At 37.9% G+C, this 26,564-nt stretch overlaps 2 protein-coding genes across 3 annotated transcripts in view; one reads left to right on the top strand and one right to left on the bottom strand.

The window, feature by feature from the left end:
- The window catches only part of LOC127435307 (lysine-specific demethylase 5A-like), an 80,740-nt gene extending 69,208 nt beyond the window's left edge, over positions 1-11,532 (bottom strand). For both annotated transcript variants that reach the window (XM_051688676.1, XM_051688678.1), the window contains exon 1: positions 11,030-11,532. In XM_051688676.1, the coding sequence (XP_051544636.1) occupies positions 11,030-11,176 (147 nt within the window). In that variant the 5' untranslated portion in view covers positions 11,177-11,532. The remainder of the gene's footprint in view (positions 1-11,029) is intronic.
- A 14,366-nt stretch (positions 11,533-25,898) lies between these two features.
- Positions 25,899-26,564, top strand: part of si:ch211-262h13.5 (uncharacterized protein LOC571127 homolog) — a 99,379-nt gene continuing 98,713 nt past the window's right edge. Inside the window, exons 1-2 of the mRNA XM_051688769.1 lie at positions 25,899-26,140; positions 26,390-26,500. Of these exons, the coding sequence (XP_051544729.1) occupies positions 25,946-26,140; positions 26,390-26,500 (306 nt within the window). The 5' untranslated portion in view covers positions 25,899-25,945. The remainder of the gene's footprint in view (positions 26,141-26,389; positions 26,501-26,564) is intronic.

The raw sequence follows: 26,564 nt of genomic DNA, 5'->3' as shown, positions 1-26,564 counted from the left end.
CTGCAGCACGCAGTGTTTTTTGCAGGCAAACTTGTTCAAATCTGGCAACTCGGTGGTGTCGAAATACTATTGGTGAGTGGGCAATGGGCGGGATCACATAGGCCAAAACATAAACAGAAATTCCGGCCCGGAATGGAAACTTCAAAAGTAGAATATACTGGCTGTAGCACTGTTATCATAAGAGACAGTATTTCAACTTCCTAATCTTCTAATGACATATTATAGTAATTGTATGATTTAGTACAGTAAAAATATTACATATAGCACCTATAAGTAAAGTTATGACATCTCTTATACATATAGATCAGGTGGGGTTTATTCGGGGCCTTAGCTCTTCTGATAACATTAGGCGTTTCATCAATATCATGTGGTTAGTAGCGAATGATCAGACTCCGGTCGCTGCCATATAACTTGATGCTGAAAAGGTGTTTGATTTGGTAGAATGGGAATATCTTTTTAAGATTTTGGAAACGTACGGATTCGGGAATAATTTGATTGGATGGATTAAGTTACTTTATAGACATCTCGGTAGCGGCGGTACAAACAAATGGATTAATTTCAGATTATTTTACTCTGGATAGGGGCACCCGGCAGGGTTGCCCTCTTTCCCCATTATTGTTCTGTCTTGCCCTGGAACCATTAGGAGCTGCGATAAAAAAGGAGGATGATTTTCCAGGGGTGATGGCGGGAGGTGTGGCGCATAAGCTTTTGCTTTACGCAGATGGTATTTTATTATTCGTCTCCGATCCTACTAGATCTTGCCTCCACATAATTATTAATTCCTATTCTAAGTTCTCAGGATACAGATTTAATTGGTCTAAACCTGAAGCTTTGGCTCTGACAGCGTACTGCCCGGTAACGGCTTTTCAGCCGGGTGCCTTCCAGTGGCCCAAACAGGGCATTAGGTATTCGGGTATTTTATTCCCAGCAAATTTGTGTGATTTAGTTAGAGTTAATTTTGACCCTTTAATAAAAAGGTTTTCGAGTGATGTGGGCAGGTGGGCTTCATTACATTTATCTATGATTGGGAAGGTTAATGTTATTAAAATGAATTGTATTCCAAAATTCAACTACCTACTAAAATCTCTCCCTACAGATGTCCCCCTCTCTTATTTGAAGGAATTTGATAGCATAGCAAAGTCCTTCATTTGGAATGGTAAACATCCCAGATTACATTTCAGAAAGTTGCATAGGCCGATTGACAAAGGTGGGCTAGGCCTAACCAAGATTTTGTTTTATTATTATGCATTCGGTCTAAGACATTTGATTCATTGGTCGCTTCAACCTGAGAGAGCCCCTCCCTGGTTTTGTATTGAACAGGAAGTTCTTGCCCCTATTTCGCCATTGCAAAGCCTTTCTACCAAACTAATCGGAGAAGTTAAGTTACACCCCGTTATCTCGCATTTGCACTCGGTATGGACAAAAGTATCCAGTGTGTTTAATTCGGACATTTATTTAAATGTTCCCTCGAGCATATGTCTGAACCCAAAATTATGTATTAATAAGTCCCCTTTCTGCTGGTCAGAGTGGATTGTGAAGGAGGTTAATAAGCTCGGTGATCTATATCAGAATGGAGTGTTGAGAATCTTTGAAAATTTGGTTCAACATTATGGGATACCGAGATCTCAATTCTGTAGGTATTTACAGCTGCGCCACCTGCTCTGTACTATTTTTGGGAGTAGCATACACCCCCCTAAAGTGGCAGATACTCTGGGAGTGGTGATTACTGCTTTTGGAAAAGGTCATGAGGCATCAGTGTATTACCCCCTGCTAATTCAGAGTCTGGGGGATGGAGCTTTAACTTCTATCAAGAGATTATGGGAGAAAGATTTAAACTTGGTACTGGAGGAGGGAGTGTGGGCTAGGATTCTAAAAAATGTCAAGTCTACATCTAAAGATGCAAGGGTGTGTCTTATGCAATTTAAGATTTTACATCGATTCTATTGGACCCCCCTCTAGATTGTATATGCTTGGCCTGAAAGACACACCACCTGCTGGCGATGCCAATTAGAAGATGGAGACACAACCCATGTTTTTTGGTTGTATGTTAAGATCCAAGAATTTAGGTTGAAGGTTCAGAGTTTTATGTGTGACGTATAGGGCACTCAAATTTTTGCCCCAGACTCTGTATTTTAGGCGATGGGGCGGTTATTAATATATGGGATAAACACATAAAAAATTGGGTCCTAGCCAGTGTTATGATTGGCAGGCAGATTGTTCTAAGGGGATGGAAGTCAGCTGGAGCTCCCTCATTTCAAGAGTGGTGCACAGAGATGCGGAGGGTGGCAGCATTCAAGGAAATGTCATGTAGAAGGCTGTGGAACTTAGATTCATTTGATAGGAAATGGGGCAGCTATTTGGCCTTCTTGGAGGGCTTTTGGGGAGGAGCAGTGGAGAGAGAAGTATAGTTTTAAATGTGTGATTATTATTATTATTATTATTATTATTATCATATATATATTTCTTTTTTCTCTCTTTTTTTGTGTAAGTATACACATGTGTGACCACAAGGATGTTTGTTGAGGGTCAGGGTGGGTTTGGGGATTGGGAGGGGGAAGGGGTAATAGTGGGGATTAAATGTTTTCTTCTGTGAATATATGTTTTGCTTTGTCAACTGTATGAATCAATAAAAAGTGTTAATCTGAAAAAAGAAAGTACCATACAGATATTGGTTAGATTTGTCATCCAGAGCACTTCCTGCCCTACCAGTGATGAAAATAAGCCTACAGGAGCTGCACATCTAAATAATGCCATTTTAAAATCAAACACAAATGGCAATCGCAACACATTTTTCTTTCATGATGTGCCACATTTATTAGTGAAACAGTATATTCAAAATATTGATCGGAAAGTAAAACAAATCTGACGTGGTTGGATGAAATGGGTTGAAAAATAAGACAAAAAGGAAAATTGTTACAGAGTCTGAGCAAGTTATTATATTTTGATGAAAGGCTATGGAAACAAACTTGTATCTTCTTTGGTATAACACGCACTGGTGAATCACACACCAGGAACAAGTGACCAGGAACATTTATTATAGGTGTCAGCCAATATATCGGTTTTACCGATATGCCGGCGCTATAGTTGCTTCTTGGAATTATTGGTTATTGGCAAAAATCAAAGCCGATAGTTACCGATATAATTTGTATAAGGTTATAAAAATTAGCATTCCGAACAGGTTTTGTAGTTAAGTAGATATATGTTAATCATAAGTTAATGTTAATGTTCATGTTGATTTTGACTGACAGCGTCCTTAGAGAAAAGGGGAAAAGTCTGTTTTTATTACCGGATTGCTGATGACATACTATTGATGAATGATAATCTATTATTGATGAATTACTGCTCATACAGTATTTATTAGCCTATATGACAATGCTTACTATATAGTGTTTGTATTGTAATACATTGTAGATGATTGAAATTCAGGGCTCCAGACTAAAAAATGACTTAGGAGCCATTGGCTCCTAAACTGAAACATCTAAACTGAAACATTAAGGAGCAAATGGCTGTGTTAAGTCACCAAATCTTGCTGTTTACTGTTCAAAAACAAGATAGAAAGCAGAAGAAAAGGAAGACAGCTATTAATCAGAGGTTTAATAAAGAGTATATAGCTACAGTATATAGTTGAGAAGATAAATTTGCATTCCCTTGTCTCATAAATGTTCACACCCCTTTCATAATTTATACAAATATAAGATAAATGTTTTATTTTATTTAATACTGCTCTTCACAGTATTACAGATAATTACATAACATATTGTTATTGTTATGCATATAGTAGTGTGTTGTCTTCTTGAGCATCAATGAATGTTTGCACCTTGTGTAATAGTTGGGAACAAGTCCCTCAATTGTCCTAAGTGTCAAAAGCTTGATATATATACAGTATATAAATAGTTTTACAATATTGCCTTAGTCTTTAACTGTTACCAGATGGCCCAGACACAGAGACTACAAGAGTGCAAATTGAATGAAATCCTAGATGCAGTTTATTGTGCTACTCCAATCCCAATCAATAATTACACAATACGGGACTTTTAATTATAAAGAAGCCCGAAATACACATGGGACTCTTATTTTGAAATGTCTGCACTCCCAGATGTGAGCTCACTGACGGCTGATTCGCTGAGAAAGTGAATCTGATTCAAACTGCTAACCTGAGCTCCTGAGTTCAAACACTCAGTTCTTTTCGGGTGATTCATGAAAAAGATCTGGTTCAAAAGAGTCATTTGGTCACGACTCTCTTGCGCTGGGTTTGTTGTTGCGTGTGGTGCAGCTAGCTCGTCAGAAACAGAATGGGTGAATAGTGGCGCGTGACACACTGGCACCCTATACATGTATTCAATAACTCACAAGATGATATCTGACAAAACTGCATATGAACGCACACAACCCGACTGTTGCCAATGGCGACTAGATTTTAAATTACAGTTGCAATAAATTATTTTTGGTCGCATTTGTGACCATTTTAATCGCAGTCTGGAGCCCTGTGAAAGACTACATGTTTTCTTCCCCCTATTGTTTGTGTGAGCTGGGAGCACAACCCTTTTCAAACTAAGAGTCCTCAGGCTTGTATTTCCAGCTTGTTTACAGTTATGGACCAAATTTGTTTTTTTGGTTTATGGTTATTGTTGGGATTTTTAATTGCAAAATAAACTGCACATGGGATTTAAGACAAATAAATAAATAAATAAATACAGTCTTGATCATCACACAAAATAGGTCTTGTTTGAAAGCTTAGAAGCTCTACCTTCCAGTGCATGTAGGCATTATGACTTTGAATTTTAAGTGCTTTGAAATTTGCTGACAAATCAGAAGCGTTACATTTTGATAATTTATTTTTAAAAATTGCACTGTACATATTATTGCAATCAGTAAAAACATCAAACTCATCAAATAGCCATGCGTCTTATGTTGTTGGAAAGCTCTCAAAAATGAGAATGCAACCAGCCTATTTGTTTTACTCACAGACAAAAACTATAGCGAGTAATAGAGGTCAGCCGATAGTGGATTTTGCCGATATGATAACTAAGGTGGTTAAATAAGCCGATAACTGATTTATCGGTCGATAGTTTTTAAAAATAGATTTAGAGAATGTTAAAAACTTTTCTTAATCTTTCCTTACTACGACAGGCACAGAAAGAGGCTACAAGAGTCCAATATGAACAAAATTCCAGATTCAGTCTATTGTGCAACCAAATCCCAATAATACCCAGGAACATTTTAAAATACTTATTACTATAAATTTTTAATTTATTACAAATTTATTTCAGGACTCTTATTTTGAAATGATGGAGAATTGGCTTATTTAGAATGCTCTATATTTAAGTATTGACCAAATTAAGCTTTTATAGCCTATATTCACCAGATTAAGGATTTTATATATCACTAGGTGAGTTTTTTAAAATTAGTATTGAGATGTTGGAGACATGATGTATGTGCCGCAGGACACGTTTCTATATAGTCGCATTTTTCTTTGCATGCTCTTGCTTCAATTTAGAATACTTGTTGATTTATCTAATCAAAATAACAAAATATGCATTGAAGTGAGGATAAAAATATGGATGAATATTATCAATGATGAAAGATGTAGATATAATAAATCCACGCAAGGTGTCAGTAATTGTTTTGTATTTCACTTCTAGAGGCTGCTGTTATATTGTAGGAATAAAAAATTAAAATAAAAAATAAAAACTATCGGCAACTATCAGCTTACATTTTTGATGATAACCGATAGTTCCAAAAGCAACTATCGGCACTGATTAATCATTAAAACCAATATATCGGCAGGGCTTTTCCTGGCTCAAAATGAGGCCTGATCATGTGCACACATACACTTGTACCATGCCTTTCACTGGCTGAAGCAAACACTTAAGCAACATATTTTAGGTGTTCTAATAATTAGATGATTGAAGAAAATGACAATTATCAACTTATAACATATTTAATTAAAAAAGCTAACCTGTTCAACATTAAATTAATTAAATACAACATAACAGCTAATGTGTTCATTTATAGTTAACAAACAGCAAACTTGATTAATCTCTAAAACCGATAATAAGATCATCTCTGATCTCAGGTATGTGGGTAGGTATGGTGGGAAGGGACGATGTGTAGAGACCAATCGGCCACTGTTTTACAGCTTGGATTGGACTGATCGCTTAGATTGAGAGGTCTTGATTTACCATGCGCACAACTGAAACAGTGCTGGATCTTATTACTTGTTCTTATTCTATGTAATTATGTTTCTGGTTTATTGTGGCATTTACAAATGTAAGTAGATCTTAGGTTCAGTAAAACCCTCAGGTCACCTGTTTGATAAAAAGGCTACCTTGGTTCCAAATGCCAAAACTTGCTTTGAGATAGCAATACAAAATTTTGCCCAGATACAGTTGACATGATTGTAGTCATCATGTCAAGCATGAATAATTCACAAAATGAATAAATAAACTGCATCACTTTCTCAGCATTGTAACAAGTGCCTCCAAACATGAGATGTACCTGTTTGCATTTTTGAGAAAATCAAGATTATGCATGGTTAGTCATTTTTAAGTCACTGAAATAAGGCCATGAAACACATAAAAGATTTTGTAGACTCCAGTTTTTGCTCACAAAATTAACTTTTGTGGGACACTTTTTGTGTTAGAAAGGCCGTATCGGATCACGCTCTTCTTCTGAGGTAAATTCACAGCGTGTCTTCTTCCAAAAATTATAATGAGCTCAAACGGGAAAGACTGTACCTCTCGTTGTTTTCATACAGATTACACAATCAGAGAATATTTGTTTTCAATTTAAATTGGTTCATTTAAAAGTAGGGCTGCCCTCTGATAGTCTACCAAAGGTTAGTTGATGAGAAGAATCTTTGTCGACCAAGTTTTGATTGGTCGTTGGTCGCAGAAAAAAACTCCACATAAAAACAACGAACACCGGTATTAGTGCTGGTTGGACGCTAGGTGGTACTATGGGGTAATTTTCGTTAAGCAGGGTTAAGGTTAAGCCTACACAATAAAGCAAGACACCTTGATTTCAAACATAGAACTTTATTTTTTATTTATTTTAACTAAAAATTCAAATGAAACTGGAAAAAAATAAGTGCAATTAAAATGTGTGTTCAACTTTTTGAAAGACAGTTGTGAAGGGCAACATCTCTCTGGCAAAGAACCTACTTCATCTGTGCATTCTCTACTTTCTATTTCGATGTTTGGGAAAATACATCATGTGTGTGAATACATTCGTTTTGTTCCCTCATTCACGATATATATATATATATTGCAATATCCAACTACATCGGCAACCCCTGGGCTGAGGGATCGGAGAATATTCTTGCTTTAGTGATTTTGCATTGAAAATTTAATTAATTTATTAAAAAAAACGAAAAACTTAAAATCAAATACATTTCTAAATTCAAATTGCACTCCAAACGAAATGAAAAAGCAATTAAAATAATGACGTGATAAAAGAATTATATATATATATATATATATATATATATATATATATATATACACACACACACACACACACACACATATATATATATATATATATATATATATATATATATATATATATATATATATATATATACACACACACATATATATATACACACACACATATATATATATATATATATATATATATATATATATATACACACACACACACATATATATATATATATATATATATATATATATATATATATATATATATATATATATATATATATATATATATATATATATATACACACACACACACCTTTCCATTTACCGTCAGGCAAGAATCCGTCTTAACATCATGGCAGAAAATTACTTACACAAATAAAGACATAAAAACAGTTATAAATGTAAAAATAATAATGATGATAATAATCACTGAAATATAAATCATGGTTCGAGGTGTTTTTTTTATTATTTTATGTTTTAATCACAGATGTATAGAGTTGCGTTCACAATGAACTGTTCTGTGGAAATAAAGTGAACTGAACTCAAAACACCTCCTGATCTGAGATGTCTGAGGTCATTTGCAGCACTCTTAGACGATACTGTTCTTGCAAAAAATGTTCAGAAGACAGAAACAAAGAAAGAGTGAGAACCCTTTACATGCGCGTGTTCCACGAGACTGCACGCCTCCGTATCGGCGTGTCATACATGCGCATAGACGGCTTTTCTGTCATCTGTTCTTAATAATATAATAAAGTGTTTCTTCAAGTGTCTGTGTGTCTACGGGCAAATCATTTGTAATATTAATTTGATAATAATAATAGCCTAATAATAATAATTAATAATATTAATAATTTAATACATTAATGGGAAAATGAGGCAAATATGGTCTTGACATGGTTAAAAGCATCGGGGATCACTCTGACCATCGTGGATCCCCGAGATCATCGTCTGTCGGCACAATCCTAATGTGCATTTCTCTCTATAAATTAAGTAATGTCCGGACAGTCTGCTTGCTGGTTTTTCCGACACATTCAGGATCATTACCGCTTTTGCCGGTGTCGCTGCGGCTCGCTTCGTGCGTGCGCTTATTACTCTCATTATTACGGTTTAGTATTTCTCTGTAATGTAGAACAGTGTTAGCAATGTTACTTATAACATGCTTTCTCAGCCCTGGAACTCAAACCATTTTCTGATGCCCGCCCAAAAAAATATATAAGTAATTAAATTAATATCATAAACGTGCGACTAGTCGACTAATGGCTTAAACTAACGACTACTAGTCGACTAGGAAAATCTTTGGTCGGGGGCAGCCCTATTTAAAAGTAGACAATTCAAGCTTTCTATAGACATATTTCTCATGTCTGCGAGGCAAGTATACGCTGAGTTTCGGTTCATTTTCGTGACGCGCTCCAGACAGAAGTTCACGGAGACCGAGACGGCAGAAAGCGCATCCTGTATGATTTCTTTATTTTACAAAACCACAAGGTTTTGCTGTTATTGTAAGTGTACACAAATAAAAGTAAACCCATTCTAGTTTCGAATGATGTCTTACTCTTATCTGTATGACCAAATATGACGGAGTACTTCTTTCTGCTGTTATCAGGGAAAAAGTCAGGTGATCCCGCCGGCGCCTCTAGTGACCACAGAGGATTGGCTATATTATCAATATAAAAAAACAACTCAAACAGGAGCAATTCAAATATTGAATTTTGGGGGCATTCCCGACCCTGCACGACGTTATTTTGAGCCAACGCCTGATTAGCTTGCTTGTTGTTAAGCTTAATGGAGGGCTATTGCCTAAGTTCTGCTGGCTCTATGGAGATTTTTATATAGTGGTTTAATTTCACAGCAGTGGCAATGTTGAAGTTTAGGGCAAACATTATCTTTACCTGGCTGTCACAAATGAAGGCTGGTCAGGTGGACTTCGGTGTTGTGTGGAGGCTGTGACACAGAATGTCAAAGAGAGGCAGGGGCTTGTGTGGTCTCGCAGAATTACAACTTAAATGCAGATGTCAGGCACACGTTTAATTGAGAATTGATGCCAAGGGCCAAATTTAAATTAAAACTAAAATATACATAAAAAAATAAGAAATGACTTGCAAAAAGGGCACTTATCTAGTGAAAGAGGCCGGGTGCTTGAGCACCACTTGGGGTCTATTTGTGCACTTGACTGCCTGCCTGAGTTTCGTCGACAGTCGGAGGCAGCATGAAATTTGATGGAGGCGGCCGCCTCATAATTCTCTATGCAGGAAAAACCCTGTATCTGTCTACCTCTTGTAAGTAATAGCTAAGTTTATGTCTTTGACAATTATGTTAATGTTGCTTATATGCCTATATATATGTTTACAATTCATTGTAAAAAATGTTAAATAAAAAATAAATAAATAAAAAATTTTGCTTATATGCCACATTTCACTTATAACTTCAAAAAACGGAACATAAAATATCATACCATTACTTAGAGGAGGCGATTATCTTTCAAATGAGCGCACACACAAGGTAATGAGATGCATAGATCATTAGATAATCCACATGAAGCACAATGTCACAAATGGCCACCAGGAGATGGCGCCAAATACATGACACTGACTCGATGACTCAAATGACACAGAATGAAACTCATTCTGTGAAATCTCATTACTAAAATCATGTCTGCATGCTATGCAAACCTTTAGTCACTGTTGTGTTAGCATGTGTAATTAGTTCTCATGTACAATTATTCTGTTCTATTTGTTTGGAGAGGCTTTTGGACACATGGACACGTTTTAGGCAACTAGGATAAATTATTTTGTAAGCTGTAACTTTTGATTGCTTTTGATTTTAAATATTAAAATGACTCTGAACTTAGAAATTAAAAACATGTTCATCATAAAAGAGCTGTATTCAGTAACTGTTTTGTGTGAACTGCATTTCTAATGTATTTCTGAATAATTTATTCGATCCTGACAAAAATGTCATCATTGACACATTTAACAACATTCACTTTAAATTATTAATAACACAATAACAAAAAATGACAAACTGATTTTTATCTGTTTCATCATTGTTTAGCACAAAATAAAAAAAATATTTGAATATATTGTAAAATTAATCTACTCTATAGTATTATGATGTAATAACCCTGATAACACAAGTACATCACCCAGACATCTATTTGATGTGTGTCTGCATCTGGAAGACGTATTTTTTTAACGTTATTTGTTCATCTATAAAACGTCTATACGGCGAATGTCAATAAGTATGTCTTGGATGTCAATAAGACATTCATCAGATGTCTTTAAGACGTTTATGATTTAGACTGTTTGTAAAAACCGATCTTTTTAAGATGTTTAACAGATGATAATTAGATTCCCAGAGAGCACATGTGCATCTCTGAGATGTCTGTTTAAGAGTGTTTCGTCTGGAAAGCATCACAATCTAACGTCTTATAGACGTATTGTAGATGAGCAAACAACGTAAAAAAATACATCTTCCAGATATAAACACACACATCAAGGTAATGTACGTGTGCTATCATGGAAGTGAGTGTTTGTGAGGACATATCTTGAGTTTTAACGTGTTAAAAATGAGTGTTTATGTACCTGTGGCGGTCTGATCTTGCAGATGCCAGTGTTCTCGGCGATCTCTCTGATTTTATGAATGAATCCGAACGGGTCACTGAAGTCCTGCCAGCTGGGCTCGAACACCGGACACTCCGGCGGAGCCACAAACTCACTGAACACCGACATCTCAGTAACATGTGAAGAACACACTGATCATTTCATACAGTGTTTTATATCACCGTCTGGAAGATGATGTCTGTCCATTCAGCGACTACAGTCCAGTTGGAGAAGGGCGCAGATCATCCGTGTGTGTTGTATTATTGTTATTATTATTATTATTATTATTGATGATGATGATGATGTAAAAACAGATGAAGAGCATCAGTTCCATCACTTCATTATTAAGCGATCACATCCGTCCGATTATTGACTGATCCGTCAGTTCAGTCGATTGCGGATTAATCTTTGATAATCAGATGAATTCATCATATAAAAACTGTTAGCTTCTTCAACTGCCTGCGATCTATTTCCGGAAGCGTCACCTTTGTACTTCCTGCAACAGTACTTCCGCTTAACGCCCTGTTGCGTTAAAATAAAAGCCGCAAAAGACTTCACAATTTTGTTACAATAAAATACCATTTTCACAAATATCTCAGAAATGTGTTCATTTAAGGGTCTGCTCTTACTTATTTCTGATAGATTACTGACATTTAAACACTTTTCCCATGTTTAATGCTAGTTCAGGGTTATAAATATACATTAAAGGTGCTTTAATATGACATCTTGGACTTACAGTAACACCTCGTGATGTGGATGCAGCATCATTTAAAATCAATAGTTTTCAGTTTCAGATGCCATTGTAGAAACATTCACAGTCAGCCATGATTACTTTAATCAATGAGTGAAAGTGTCACATAACAGGGCTCTTACCAGTGTTGGGCAAGTTATTTTCAAAAAAGTAATCCACTACTGATTACTAATTACTTTTTGGAAAATTGTAATTAGATTACTAATTACTTTACTTTGAAGTTACTTTCTTAAACCAATCAAACCCGTGGAAAAAAAACAAATGTGACACTAATAGCTCTTTTAGTACTTTAATATTGACTGAAAACAATAACACAATTACAGCAATATGACAAAGACAGCAACTTGGCTAAAGAGATCCAATGCATTTCTAAATATGCAAATTAACTTTCTTATCTCAAATATGCTGTAGTCGTATCTTCCGGTGTGTGTGTGTCCGCCTGTTGTCTACAACCTGCTTGGCTGTGTGTGGCATGTATGTGTACAGTATGCTTGTTTACCTGTGTTTGTGTTGGTGTGAAAGACAGAAAAAGAATATTAAATACAAACACATTTGCAGACAGATTTGATAGTGTATTTGAAAGCTTGTTTCTTTTCAGTGTGAATATACAGGTTTGCTTGTGTGTTGCATCATGCATGTGTATGTGCAGGGTTGGGGAGTAATGGGATACATGTGACGGGATTACGTATTTAAAATACAAAATATAAGTAACTGTATTCCACTACAGTTACAATTTAAATCATTGGTAATTAGAATACAGTTACATTCAAAAAGTATTTAGATTACTGAAGAGATTACTTTGCATTTTATTGTCATTTGTTTCATTTAATATTTAGTCCTTTCAGATGAAAAACATTTATACATATAAATGATGCGATCCAAAGTGCATTTGAACAGCGGTGAAACACTTTCTTATGATGTGTTACATTCATACGAGCAGACAGAGAAGTAAGTTTGAAGTAAGTTTGGAGCAGAAGAAATAGAAATAAACCTTGTGCAAACTGTCAGCTTTATGCTAAGATAAAATGCTATTTCTAGCCATTTTACATGCACATGTTACCAGGCACGATCATGTTTTTTTTATCAAGAAAATTCACATTGCATCATAATATCTTTTTTCTAGTGAGACCTTTGATATTAGGGCAAAAATCATATTCTTGTTAATAATTTTTTTATTGTTTTCCTGTAAAAAATATCAAAAAATTCTTAAAACAAGATAAATTTGATTGATCTTGTTTTAGAAACAACACTGCATAAGATATTTAAAAACTTCGTTTTTTAGAGAATGTATTTTTAACATGTGTATTTTGTCTTACTGTACTGGCAGAGTTTTTATAGTCAAAACAAGTGAAAAAAATCTACCAGTGCTGAAGAAATAATCCAAAGTATTTAGAATACATTACTGACCTTGAGTAATCTAACAGAATACATTACAAATTACATTTTACAGCATGTATTCTGTAATCTGTAGTGGAATACATTTCAAAAGTAACCCTCCCAACCCTGTATACAATCTAGAGGGGGTCCAATAGCATCGATGCAAAATTTTAAATTGCGCACCCTTGCATCTTTAGATGCAGACTTGTATAGAATCCTAGCCCACACTCCCTCCTCCAATACCAAGTTATATCTTTCTCCCATAGTCTGTTGAGAGAAGTTGAAGCTCCGTCCCCCAGACTTTGAATTAACAGGGAGTAATACACTGATGTCTCGTGACCTTTCCAAAAGCAGTAATCACCACTTCCAGAGTATCTGCCACTTTAGGGGGGTGTATGCTACTCCCAAAAATAGTACAGAGCAGGTGGTGCAGCTGTAAATATCTATAAAACTGAGATCTGGGAATCCTAAAATGTTGAACCATATTTTCAAAAGATCTCAATACTCCACTCTCATATAGGTCACTGAGCGTATTAACCTCCCTCACAATCCACTCTGACCAACAGAAAGGGGACTTATTAATACGTAATTTTGGGTTCCGCCATATACTTGAGGCAACATTTAAATAAATGTCCGAATTAAACACTCTGGACACTTTTGTCCATACAGATTGCAAATGCGAGATAAAGGGGTGTGACATAACTTCTCCTGTTAGTTTAATAGAAAGGCTTTGCAATGGTAAAATAGGGGCAAGAACTTTCTGTTCGATATAAAGCCAGGGGCTCTCTCAGGTGGAAGTGACCAATGAGCCAAATGTCTGAGACCAAATGCATAATAATAAAATAAAATCTTGGGTAGCCCTAGCCCACCTTTGTCAATCGGCCTGTGTAACTTATTGAAATGTAATCTGGGAAGTTTACCGTTGCAAATGAAGCACTTTGCTACACTATCAAATTGCTTGAAATAAGAGAGCGGGACATCTACAGGGAGAGACTGTAGCAGGTAGTTGAATTTTGGAATACAATTCATTTTAATAACATTAACCTTCCCAATCATAGATAAATGTAATGAAGCTCACCTGCCCACATCGCTCAAAAACCTTTTTATTAAGGGGTCAAAATTAACTCTGAAAGGCACCCGGCTGAAAAGCCGTTACTGGGCAGTACGCTGTCAGAGACAAAGCTTCGGATTTAGACCAACTGACTCTGTATCCTGAGAACTTAGAAAAGGAATTAATAATTCTGTGGAGGTAACGCACTGATCTAGTGGGGTCAGAGACGAATAATAAAATATCATATGCTTAAAGCAAAAACATATGTGCCATACCTCCCGCCACCACCCCTGGAAAATTATCCTCCTGTCTTATCGCGGCTGCTAATGGTTCCAGGGCAAGACAGAACAATAATGGGGAAAGAGGGCAACCCTGCCGGGTACCCCTATCCAGAGTAAAATAATCTGAAATTAATCCATTTGTTTGTACCACCGCTACCGGGTGTCTATAAAGCAACGTAATCCATCCAATAAAAGTATTCCTGAACCCATATATTTCCAAAATCTTAAAAAGATAATCCCATTCTACCATATCAAACACCTTTTCCGCATCAAGTTAGATGGCAGTGACCAGGGTCTGATCATTCACCACTGACCACATGATATTTATGAGACACCTAATGTTCAAAATCAAATAAAAAAAATCAAAATCAAATCACTTTATTGTCACACAGCCATATACACAAGTGCAATGGTGTGTGAAATTCTTGGGTGCAGTTCTGATCAGCATAGCAGTCGTGACAGTGATGAGACATATACCAATTTACAATAACATCAAATTAACACAACACAATTTAAACATCTGTTATACACATAATTACACTCAACAATATACAAATAATAACATACACTGTACAGTAAACAATTCTCTTTTTTTTTTTTTTTTTGCTATATAGATACACATTATTCAATAAAAATAAAAATATATTTAAAAAAGTATATATATATATATATAGAGAGAGAGAGAGAGAGAGAGAGAGAGAGAATGTACAGTATTGTACTGTATTGACATTCAGGCTGTCGGTTGATAGTCAGTTGTTAAGAGAGAACATAATATAATAATAATAATATAATTTATGACAGTCCGGTGTGAGATATAAGAGTAAGGGTAATAAAGTGCAGTGCTGATGTATTTTGATCGTGGGAGATCAAGAGTTCAGAAGTCTGATTGCTTGGGGGAAGAAGCTATCATGGAGTCGGCTGGTGCGGGTCCTGATGCTGCGATACCGCCTACCTCATGGTAGCAGTGAGAACAGCCCATGGCTCGGGTGGCTGGAGTCTCTGATGATCCTCCGAGCTTTTTTCACACACCGCCTTGTATATATTTCCTGGAGGGAGGGAAGCTCACCCCCGATGATGTGTCTGGCAGTTCACACCACCCTTTGCAGTGCTTTGCGGTTGTGGGCGGTGCTATTGCTGTACCAGGCGGAGATACAGCCAGTCAGGATGCTCTCCACAGTGCAGGTGTAGAACCATGTGAGGATGTGGCGGTTCATTCCAAACTTCCTCAGCCATCTCAGGAAGAAGAGGAGCTGATGAGCCTTCTTCACAATGACTTCAGTGTGGACGGACCATGTGAGTTCCTCAGTGATGTGGACACCCAGGAACTTGAAGCTGCTGACTCTCTCCACTGGTGCTCCATTGATGGTGATGGGACTGTGTTCTCTGTCTTTTCTTCTGAAGTCCACCACAAGCTCCTTTGTCTTACTGACGTTGAGGGAGAGGTTGTGCTCCTGACACCAGTGTGTCAGAGTGTGCACCTCCTCTCTGTAGGCTGTTTCATCATTGTCAGTGATCAGACCTACCACCGTCGTGTCATCAGCAAACTTAATGATGGCATTGGAGCTATGTGTTGCCACACAGTCATGTGTGTACAAGGAATACAGTAGTGGGCTGAGAACACAGCCCTGCGGGGCTCCAGTGTTGAGGGTTAGTGATGAGGAGATGTTGCTGCCTATTCTAACCACCTGGCGTCTGTTTGACAGGAAGCCCAGGATCCAGCTGCACAGCGAGCTGTTTAAGCCCAGAGCCCGGAGTTTCTCATCTAGCTTGGAGTGCACTATGGTGTTGAATGCTGAGCTGTAGTCTACAAACAGCATTCTCACATAAGTGTTCTTTTTTTCCAGGTGGGAGAGAGCAGTGTGTATTGTAGATGCAATGGCATCATCAGTGGAGCGGTTGTTACGGTAAGCAAACTGCAGCGGGTCAAGATTGAGTGGCAATACAGAGCAGATGTAATCTCTGATTAGTCTCTCAAAACATTTGCTGATGATGGGGGTCAGAGCAACAGGACGCCAGTCATTTAAACAAGTTATTTTTGATTGTTTTGGTACAGGCACAATGGTGGATGTTTTAAAGCATGTGGGGACTACAGACAAAGAGAGGGAAAGGTTGAAAATGTCCGTAAAAACACCAGCCAGCTGGTTCGCGCACGCTGTGATGACGCGGCCCGGAATGCCGTCTGGGCCCGCGGCTTTGCGGATATTCACCCGTCGGAAGGATCGGGTTACATCCGCTACAGAGACGGAGAGTGAACTAACCTCTGTAGCTTCAGCCACGAGAGCTCTCTCCGCGAGGGCGGTGTTATTTCCCTCGAAACGAGCATAAAAAGTATTTAGCTCATCCGGTAGAGAGGCAGCGGTGTTCATGGTGGAGTTTTTATTCCCTTTAAAGTCCGTGATGATGTTAATTCCCTGCCACATGCTTCTAGAGTTGGTGGTGTTAAACTGTCCTTCAATCTTGCTCCTGTACTGGCGTTTTGCGGTTCTGACTTGTTTATGCTCCTCCGCGTTCCCGGAATTAAAAGTGGAGGTCCGCACATTAAGTGCCACGCGAACATCACTACTGATCCATGGCTTCTGATTCGGATAGATTCTTACAGTTCTGGTCGGAATCACTTCCTCTTCGCACGTTCTGATGAAACACATTACGCTATCAGCGTAAAGCTCGATGTCGTCATCAGAGGCGGACCGGAACATCTCCCAGTCCGTGTGATCAAAACAGTCTTGTAGCATAGAGTCTGATTGGTCCGACCAGCACTGGATCGTTCTGAGGGTGGGTGCTTCCTGTTTCAATTTCTGCCTGTAAGCGGGCAGAAGCATAATGGAAGAGTGGTCCGATTTGCCAAAGGGTGGGCAGGGGAGGGATTTGTAGCCATCCCGGAATGGAAAGTAGCAATGGTCCAAAACCCGGTCCCCTCGTGTGTTGAAACTAATGTGCTGGTGATATTTTGGTGCGACTGATTTTAAACTGGCTTTATTAAAGTCCCCGGTCACAATGAACGCGGCCTCAGGGTGCGTGGTTTCCTGCTCACTTATACTCCCATACAGTTCCTTGAGTGCCCGGTCTGTGTCGGCTTGTGGCGGGATGTACACAGCAGTGATAATGACCGCTGTGAATTCCCTCGGTAGCCAGAATGGTCGACACAGAAGCATAAGAAATTCCAGATCAGGAGAACAGAAAGACTTGATAGAATGTACGTTCCCCTGATCACACCAGGATTTGTTGATCATAAAACATACACCACCTCCACTAGTTTTACCTGAGAGGTCTTTCGCTCTGTCCGCTCGGTGCACGGAGAACCCTGCGGGTTCAATGGCTGAGTCTGGAATCTCCGCAGACATCCAAGTTTCTGTAAGGCATATAATGCAGCAGTCCCTCGTCTCTCGTTGGAAAGAGATCCGCGCTTTCAGCTCGCAGAGCTTGTTATCCAGAGACTGAACATTTGCCAGTAGAATAGTGGGTAGCGGGGGTCGATTTGCGTGGCGTCTTAATCTGATGAGAACGCCGGCTCTGTTTCCCCTTTTCCTCCTGTGTTTCCGCGGTCGTGCTGCCCAGACAAAGGGCTCCGCTTGCGTGTTTGTAAACAGCGGGTCGGCATTGAGGAATGTGAAATCCGGTTTTCAGTGTGAGATCGCTGAACCAATGTCCAAAAGTGTTTGTCTGTCGTAGACAATAAGGCAGACAACATCCAAGACAAAAAACATAAGAATTGTGAACAAAACAAACAAAACATTGCTATGTTGTGTCGGAGCTCGCAACGCAGCAGCCATACTCAGCGCCATCTTGAGTGAATTAATTAGAGGGAATTAACCGCTAATCCACCCGCGACCAAAGTTGATTTGGAACATCTCCTTGAAAAGCTTGAAGATTTTGAAAATAGAAGCCGCAGGAATAACGTTCGAATTGTTGGAATTCCTGAGCATGAGGAGGGCAGAGATATGGTGAAATTCCTGGACGAGCTCTTCCCGAGTCTGCTCGACATAACAGGCCACAAGCTGGAAATCGAGCGAGCTCACAGAGTGCCGGCTCACAGATCTGCTGAGGGAGACAGGCCCAGATCGATTCTGGACAGATTTCTGAGATCATCCGATAAAGATCTTGTGTTGCGCCAGGCGAGGAGCAAAGGGAAGTTTTCTTGGAAGAACCATAATGTTTTCTTGTTCCCAGACTTTGCGAGTTCGACAAGAGAGAAACGCGATCGGTTCAAGGAATGTAAGCAACTCTTACATCAGAAAAAGATCTCGTTTGCTCTGATGTTTCCTGCCAACTGAGAATAGAAACGAAGGTCGGTCGCAAAGTATTCACATGTCCAAATCTGGCAATGTCTTTTATAGAATCAATGACTGAGTAAACCATTGGATGTTTCCCATGTGAGTGGGCCTGACTCGCTGTACCCAACTCTTGAGGAAGTTGGGCGAAATTTTGGGTTTTTTGTGTTGGCTCCGCCTAGTGGCTGGAGCTTGTTTTGTGAATAACACTTTTCCTTAAAGAAACTTTTGCATTGATGGAAGATTACATTTGCATTGAAGTTCCCGGCCAGTTTGAGAGTGGACACCACGGATGACCACAAAATATCTAAAATATCTACATGCTCACACAAAGGATGTCTTTTATAAAACTGACGGATTGTGTAAGTCATTGTATATACGTTTATGCAGCCTCCGAGTGAATTGACTCGATCATCCAGGGAACCGGGATGCCTGTTTTGTTTCTTTTTGTATTGGTTCCGCCTAGCGGCTGGAGCTTGTTCTATTGAATAACACTCCTTCTGTTCATTCTTTGTGCTTATTCCTCCTGCTGGCTGTAGTTTGTTTTGAGTTATTTTAATTTTTTTTAAATTTTTTTACGGGACATTGGAATGAATACGTCATCCGTTGAACTCATAACAGCTGGCTCACTGAACATTTGTTTGTCTGACCGAGGTATCTGAACGGTTTTATATCAGCTGGAATTTGTTTTGTGGAAGATCACACCTTTGAGACAGTTCTGTGAATTAATCTACATGTCCTTTGTGTTCATTCTTCCTATTGACTGGGTTTATTTTACAATGTATTTTCTGTTATGTAATTTTGCCTTACAAATTTGTGAGGCAAAATTGAGCAATCCGATGGCAAAGTTGTTGCAGGGACTCGTGGGCGTTCATGGACCTTTTGAGTTTAGAGGGATTGTCGCCGGTTGGCGCTGTCGTGCACGGGGTTAATGCGCATGTTTTTCTTTTTTTTGTTTGTTTTGTTCGGGGGGATGTTCGGGGGTTGATTGTTTCACTAATGGGGAATGTGGTCTGTATAATTTTGTTTTTGACACACAGTTTTTTTTTATTATATCAATATGTCAAATGTTAATATGAGCGGATTGTCTCTCTCCACATGGAATGTGAATGGGTTGGGGCACCCCATAAAAAGAAGGAAGGTTATTTCTTTTCTTAAACGTAAGAAATATGATATGGTGTTTCTTCAAGAAACACATCTCTCCCCGCAGGAAGCTGAAAAATTTTGGAAGATATGGGGTGGGCATGTTTTCTTTAGTGTTGGATCAAGTAAGAGCAAGGGAGTCATTATATTGATTAATAAACATTTACAATTCAAATTTCTCAAACAGATTAAAGATAAATTAGGAAGAGTAAATATTGTTTTAGCTGAAATTCAAGGGCAAAGGTTGATTTTGGCTAATATTTACGCACCTAACGCTGATGATCAGGGCTTTTTATAGATCTTGAAGGGATGTTGCAAACCACTGGCACCCCTCATGATATAATATTGGGAGGAGACTTTAATCTTTTGATGGATTCAGTCCTTGATCATAGTGAAGCAAAAGTGTGTAAGCCCCCTAGAGCAACACTGACACTTCACAGGATGTGTAAAAATCTTGGTCTTACAGATATTTAGAGACTTTTGAACCTATCTGGTAGGGACTATACATTTTTTTCATCAGTCCATAAGATTTATTCTAGAATAGATTTTTTTTTTTATATCCAAATCCCTAATTTCATCTGTTGTTGATTGATCAATTGGAAACATTTTAGTCTCGGATCATGCCCTGGTGATTTTAGAGGTGATGCCATATATAGAGAAAAAGAAATCATATAGTTGGCGCCATAATGTAACCCTTCTGCAAAATCCTGATTTCCAACAAATGTTAAAGACTGAAATCAATGTTTATATGGAGACCAACTGGTCCTCAGTATCCTCTGTGGGCGTGGCTTGGTAGGCACTTAAAGCGGTTCTTAGGGGTCAGATCATACAGTATGCCTCATTCATCAAAAAATCCAAAGCACGAGAACTTGTGGAGTTGGAAGGAAATATTAAAAGTGCAGAGGCAGAGCTGAAGCACCGTATGTCATCTGATGGCCTCAGAGAATTGACCCGATTGAAATACAGATATAATACTATTTTGTCGTGGAAAGTGGAGTTTTGGTTATTCAGGGCAAGACAGTCATACTTTGAATCGGGTGACAAAGCAGGGAAGCTTTTGGCTAGATATATAAAGCAGAGAGAGTTTTTTTCTACTATTCCCTCAGTGAAATCTGCTGGTGGTGAAATATTTACCTCAGCCATTGATATTAATAATGCCTTTAAGGAATTCTATATTGATCTTTATAGTTCCACATCTTCGTCTACTGATGAAGATATTAGAAACTTTGTGGAACCATTAGAGCTTCCTAAACTGACAACTGAGCAAAAAAACTCTTGACTCTGAGATAACCTTGGAGGAGCTAAATGAGGTAATTAAGTCCCTACCTACTGGAAAGGCTCTGGGGCCAGATGGTTTTGCCGCAGAATTTTTTAGATCCTATGCGACAGAACTGGCCCCACTTTTGTTAGAAGTTTATACTGAATCATTAAAGAAGGGAAAACTTCCTCCAACCATGACACAAGCCCAGATCAGTCTGATTCTTAAAAAGGACAAAGATCCAAGCGAGTGTAGAAGTTACCGTCCAATTTCCCTGATCCAACTAGATGTAAAAATATTGTCAAAAATTTTGGCTAACCGATTAAGTAAGGTTATGACATCTCTTATACATATAGATCAGGTGGGATTTATTCGGGGCCGTAGCTCTTCTGATAACATCAGGCGTCTCATCAATATCATGTGGTCAGTGGCGAATGAACAATCTCCGGTCACTGCCATCTCACTTGATGCTGAAAAGGCATTTGATATGGTAGAATGGGATTATCTTTTTAAGATTTTGGAAATGTATGGGTTCGGGAGTACATTTATTGGTTGGATTACTTTACTTTATTAACACCCTGTAGCAGCGGTATAAACAAATGGATTCATTTCAGATTATTTTACTCTGGATAGGGGCACAATGCAGGGTTGCCCTCTTTCCCCATTATTGTTCTGTCTTGCCCTGGAACCATTAGCAGCTGCGATAAGAAAGGAGGATGATTTTACAGGGGTGACAGCGGGAGGTGTGGCTTCTGCTTTATGCAGATGATATTTTATTATTTGTCTCTGAACCTACTAGATCTATGCCTTGCCTCCACAGAATTATTAATTCCTTTTCCAAGTTCTCAGGATACAAAGTCAATTGGTCCAAATCCGAAGCTTTGGCACTGACAGCGTACTGCCCAGAAACGGCTTTCCAGCCGGGCACCTTCCAGTGGCCCAAACAGGGAATTAAGTATTTGGGGATTTTATTCCCAGCAAATTTGTCTGATTTAGTTAGAGTTAATTTTGACCCTTTAATTAAAAGGTTTTCGAGCGATGTGGACAGGTGGGCTTGTGATTGGGAAGGTTAATGTTATTAAAATGAATTGTATTCCAAAATTCAACTACCTGCTCCAGTCTCTCCCTGTAGATGTCCCCTCTCTTATTTCAAGCAATTTGATAGCATAGCGAAGTCCTTTATTTGGAATGGTAAGTGACCTAGGTTAAATTTCAATAAATTACATAGGCCGATTGACAAAGGAGGGCTAGGCCTACCCAAGATTTTGTTTTATTATTACGCGTTCGGTCTTAGACATTTGGCTTATTGGTCGCTTCCACCTGAGAGAGCCCCTCCCTGGTTTTGTATAGAAAAGGAAGTTCTTGCCCCTATCTTGCCACTGCAAAGCCTTTCAATCAAACTAGCCAGAGAGGTTAAGTCACACCCTGTTATTTTACATTTGCACTCGATATGGACAAAAGTGTCCAGAGTTTTTAATTCGGATATTTATTTAAACGCAGCCTCAAGCATATTGCGTAACCCTAAACTATGTATTAATAAGTCCCCTTTTTGTTGGTCAGATTGGATTGTGAGGGGGGTTAATGCACTTGGTGACCTATATGAGGGTGGAGTATTGAGACCTTTTGAAAATTTGGTTCAACATTATGGCATTCCCAGATCTCAGTTTTATAAGTATTTACAGCTTTGCCACTTACTCTGCACTATTTTTGGGAGTGGCATGCACCCCTGTAAAGCAGCAGGTGCTTTGGGAGAGGTGATTGCTGCTTTTGGAAAAGGCCATGAAGCATCAGTGTATTACTCCCTACTAATTCAGAGTCTGGGGGATGGAGCCTTGACTTCTCTCAAGAGAGTATGGGAAAAAGATTTTAATTTGGTATTGGAGGATGGAGTGTGGAATAAGATTCTTAAAAATATCAAGTCTGTATCTAGAGATGCAAGGGTTTGCCTTATGCACTTTAAGATTTTACATAGATTTTATTGGACCCCCTCTAGATTATATAGGCTTGGTCTTAAAGACACACCCACTTGCTGGCGATGCCAGTCAGAAGTTGGAGACACTACCCATGTCTTTTGGGGGTGTGTTAAGATCCAGGAATTTTGGTTTAGGGTTCAGAGGTATTTGTGCGACATTTTGAACACTCAGGTTTTGCTGTGTCCCAGACTCTGTATTTTGGGTGATGGAGCGGTCATACATTTAGGCGACAATCATATAAAAAATTGGGTCATGACCAGTCTCATGATCGGCAGACAAGTAATTTTAAGGGGTTGGAAGTCAAATGGAGCACCCTCTTTTTCAGAGTGGTGTGTGGAAATGGGGAGGGTAGCTGCATTTGAAGAGGCGGTAAGTAGAAGGCTGGGGTTGAGGGACTTATTTGCAAAAAAATGGGGCAAATATTTAGTTTTTTGGGGGGAATCTCGGGGAGGGGATGTGGAGAGTGTAGTTTAATCATGTAAGTTTATTATTTTATTTATTTGTGTATATGTATATGTGTGTATGTATATATATATATATATATATATATATATATATATATATATATATGTATATGTGTATGTATGTGTATATATATTTTGTGTGTAGTGTGTGTATATATATATGTGTATATATATATATATATATATATATATATATATATATTATTTTTTTGGATTATGTGTGTGTTATGTGGGACCACAGGGGTGTTCGTTAGGGGTCAGGGTGGGATTGTATTAGTAGGGTTTAAATCTAAAATGTTGATTCATTATATATGTGTTGAGTTTTTTTTTTTTTTTTTCACTGTCATGCACATGAATCAATAAAAATGTTAATTACAAAAAAAATTACATGAAAAATTACTATTACAATTTGGAAAATAAATTCAGAACTTCTTAAACTACTTCAAAGAGTTCTCATCAAAAAATCCTTTGCAGATCCTTGGCATTCTAGCTGTCAGTTTGTCCTGATACTCAGGTGACATTTCATCCCACACTTCCTGTAAAACTTGCCATAGATGTGGCTGTCTTGTCGGGCGCTTCTCACGCACCTTACAGTCTAGCTGATCCCACAAAAGCTTAATGGGGTTAAGATCCATAACACTCTTTTCCAATTATCTGTTGTCCAATGTCTGTTTCTTTGCCCACTCTAACCTTTTTGTTTTTCTGTTTCAAACATGTCTTTTTCTTTGCAATTCTTCCCATAAGGCCTGCACCCCTGAGTCTTCTCTTTACTGTTGTACATGAAACTGGTGTTGAGCGGATAGAATTCAATGAAGCTGTCAGCTGAGGACATGTGAGGCGTCTATTTCTCAAACTAGAGACTCTGATGTACTTATCCTCTTGTTTAGTTGTACATCTGGTCTTCCACATCTCTTTCTGTCCTTGTTAGAGCCAGTTGTCCTTTGTCTTTGAAGACTGTAGTGTACACCTTTGTATGACATCTTCAGTTTTTTGCCAATTTCAAGCATTGTATAGCCTTCATTCCTCAAAACAATGACTGACTGATGAGTTTCTAGAGAAAGCTGTTTCTTTTGTGCCATTTTTGACCTAATATTGACCTTAAGACATGCCAGTCTATTGTTTACTGTGGCAACTCAAAAACAAACACAAAGACAATGTTAACCTTCATTTAAAGAACCAAATAGCTTTCAGCAGTGTTTGATATAATGGCAAGGGATTTTCTAGTACCAAATTAGCATGATTACTCAAGGAAAAGCTGTTGGAGTGATGGCTGTTGAAAATGGGGCCTGTCTAGATTTGATCAAAAATGACTTTTTTCAAATAGTGATGATGCTGTTTTTTACATCAGTAATGTCCTGACTATACCTTGTGATCAGCTGAATGCCACTTTGGTGAATTAAAGTACCAGTTTGTAATCTGTACATTATTCCAAACTTTTGGCCACCAGTATGTGTGTGTGTGTGTATATATATATATATATATATATATATATATATATATATATATATATAGATAGATAGATAGATAGATAGATAGATATAGATATAGATATAGATATATAGATATACATAGCCATATACAGTACTGTGCAAAAGTCTTTGTCTTAAAATGGTTATTTATATCTTCAGCTTTAGTGTGTCAATAGGAAATATAAATGTTAAACTCACAAACATTTCTTTTGCAAATAGAAAAGATTAGAATCGAAGAACAGAGAGCCCTGCAACAGATGTCATGGCTCCCACAAAGCCCCCCTCTGAACATCATGTCAGTCTTGAAGCTTGGTACATCCTATCTACCAACAACCAAGAAAACTGCATCTAGGTGTACCTAGGAGAATTGGTGCTGTTTTAAAGGCAAAGATGGTCACACCAAATATTGATTTAGCTTTTTTATGTTTACCGGACTTTGTATGACATGAAGTGATAAATGAAAACTATTTATGTCATTATTTTTGAAGACATCCTCACTATGCAACATTTTTCACAAGTGCCTAAAACTTTTGCACGGTACTGTGTGTGTGTATATATATACACAGTATAAAACATATATAGAAGAATTACTATTAAGAAAAATTAAGAATGTGGCCCTCAAGGCTATAGGGATCCAGCTTTGTGGCCCCTGAGTTTTCCAAAGATAAGTACCCCTGCTGTACTATGACACAGGCATTATTTACACTACTGCTGTACGAGGAAACAAATTGATCATTCTGTTAATCTTTATCAAACCTGAATCCAAAGTCACATTCATCTCCTGGTATAAATGGATGCTAAATTGCATTCAGAAACAAAACTGCTTATTTCATGCAAAACAGTAATTTCAATAAGAAAGAGAGATGTTAAATCTGATTTTGATTATTCTGACCTCAGACATTTTGTGTGTCTTGGGGACAAATTTAATTCATGTTCCTTGCAATGACAAGATTGTGGAGAAGTTGTCGCGACTGGCTGTCACATACATAAATGAAGACAGACAAACAGGCTACAAATTTGCCCTTAATAGAATCTCAAACGTCCAGGTTCATCCACAGGTTGGTAAGCAGTGATGTTATTTTTACCAGTGAAAATGCAAACACAACATTAGGAGATTTACTCAAATTATCAAATTAATTATTAAAAACACAAGTCATATTTCATCCAGTTTTTTCTTTGTACTGATAAAGATTTCCCTAAAAAAACATGGCAAATATTCTGGAATATTGTTATACACTTTCAAACCATTGCTCTTATTTTTAGATTTTGCTAGAATTTTTGCTCATTTCCACTTTCATGTGTTGTAGGATCTAGCTGGAAAGGTCTATTATCTGGATTTAGACATCCTTGAGACCAAGTGCCATGTTCTCAGTCCTAAATCGTGGAAACAATGTGATATAAGACCTTTCATGGAAACAGTAAGATTGACACTAAGATAGTTGTATATCTACTGCATCTCAAGGGAATTTTGGTGGAATTTAT

Source organism: Myxocyprinus asiaticus, chromosome 45 (assembly GCF_019703515.2).
Source record: "Myxocyprinus asiaticus isolate MX2 ecotype Aquarium Trade chromosome 45, UBuf_Myxa_2, whole genome shotgun sequence".
Lineage (NCBI taxonomy): Eukaryota > Metazoa > Chordata > Actinopteri > Cypriniformes > Catostomidae > Myxocyprinus > Myxocyprinus asiaticus.
This window is presented reverse-complemented; position numbering and strand designations above follow the sequence as displayed.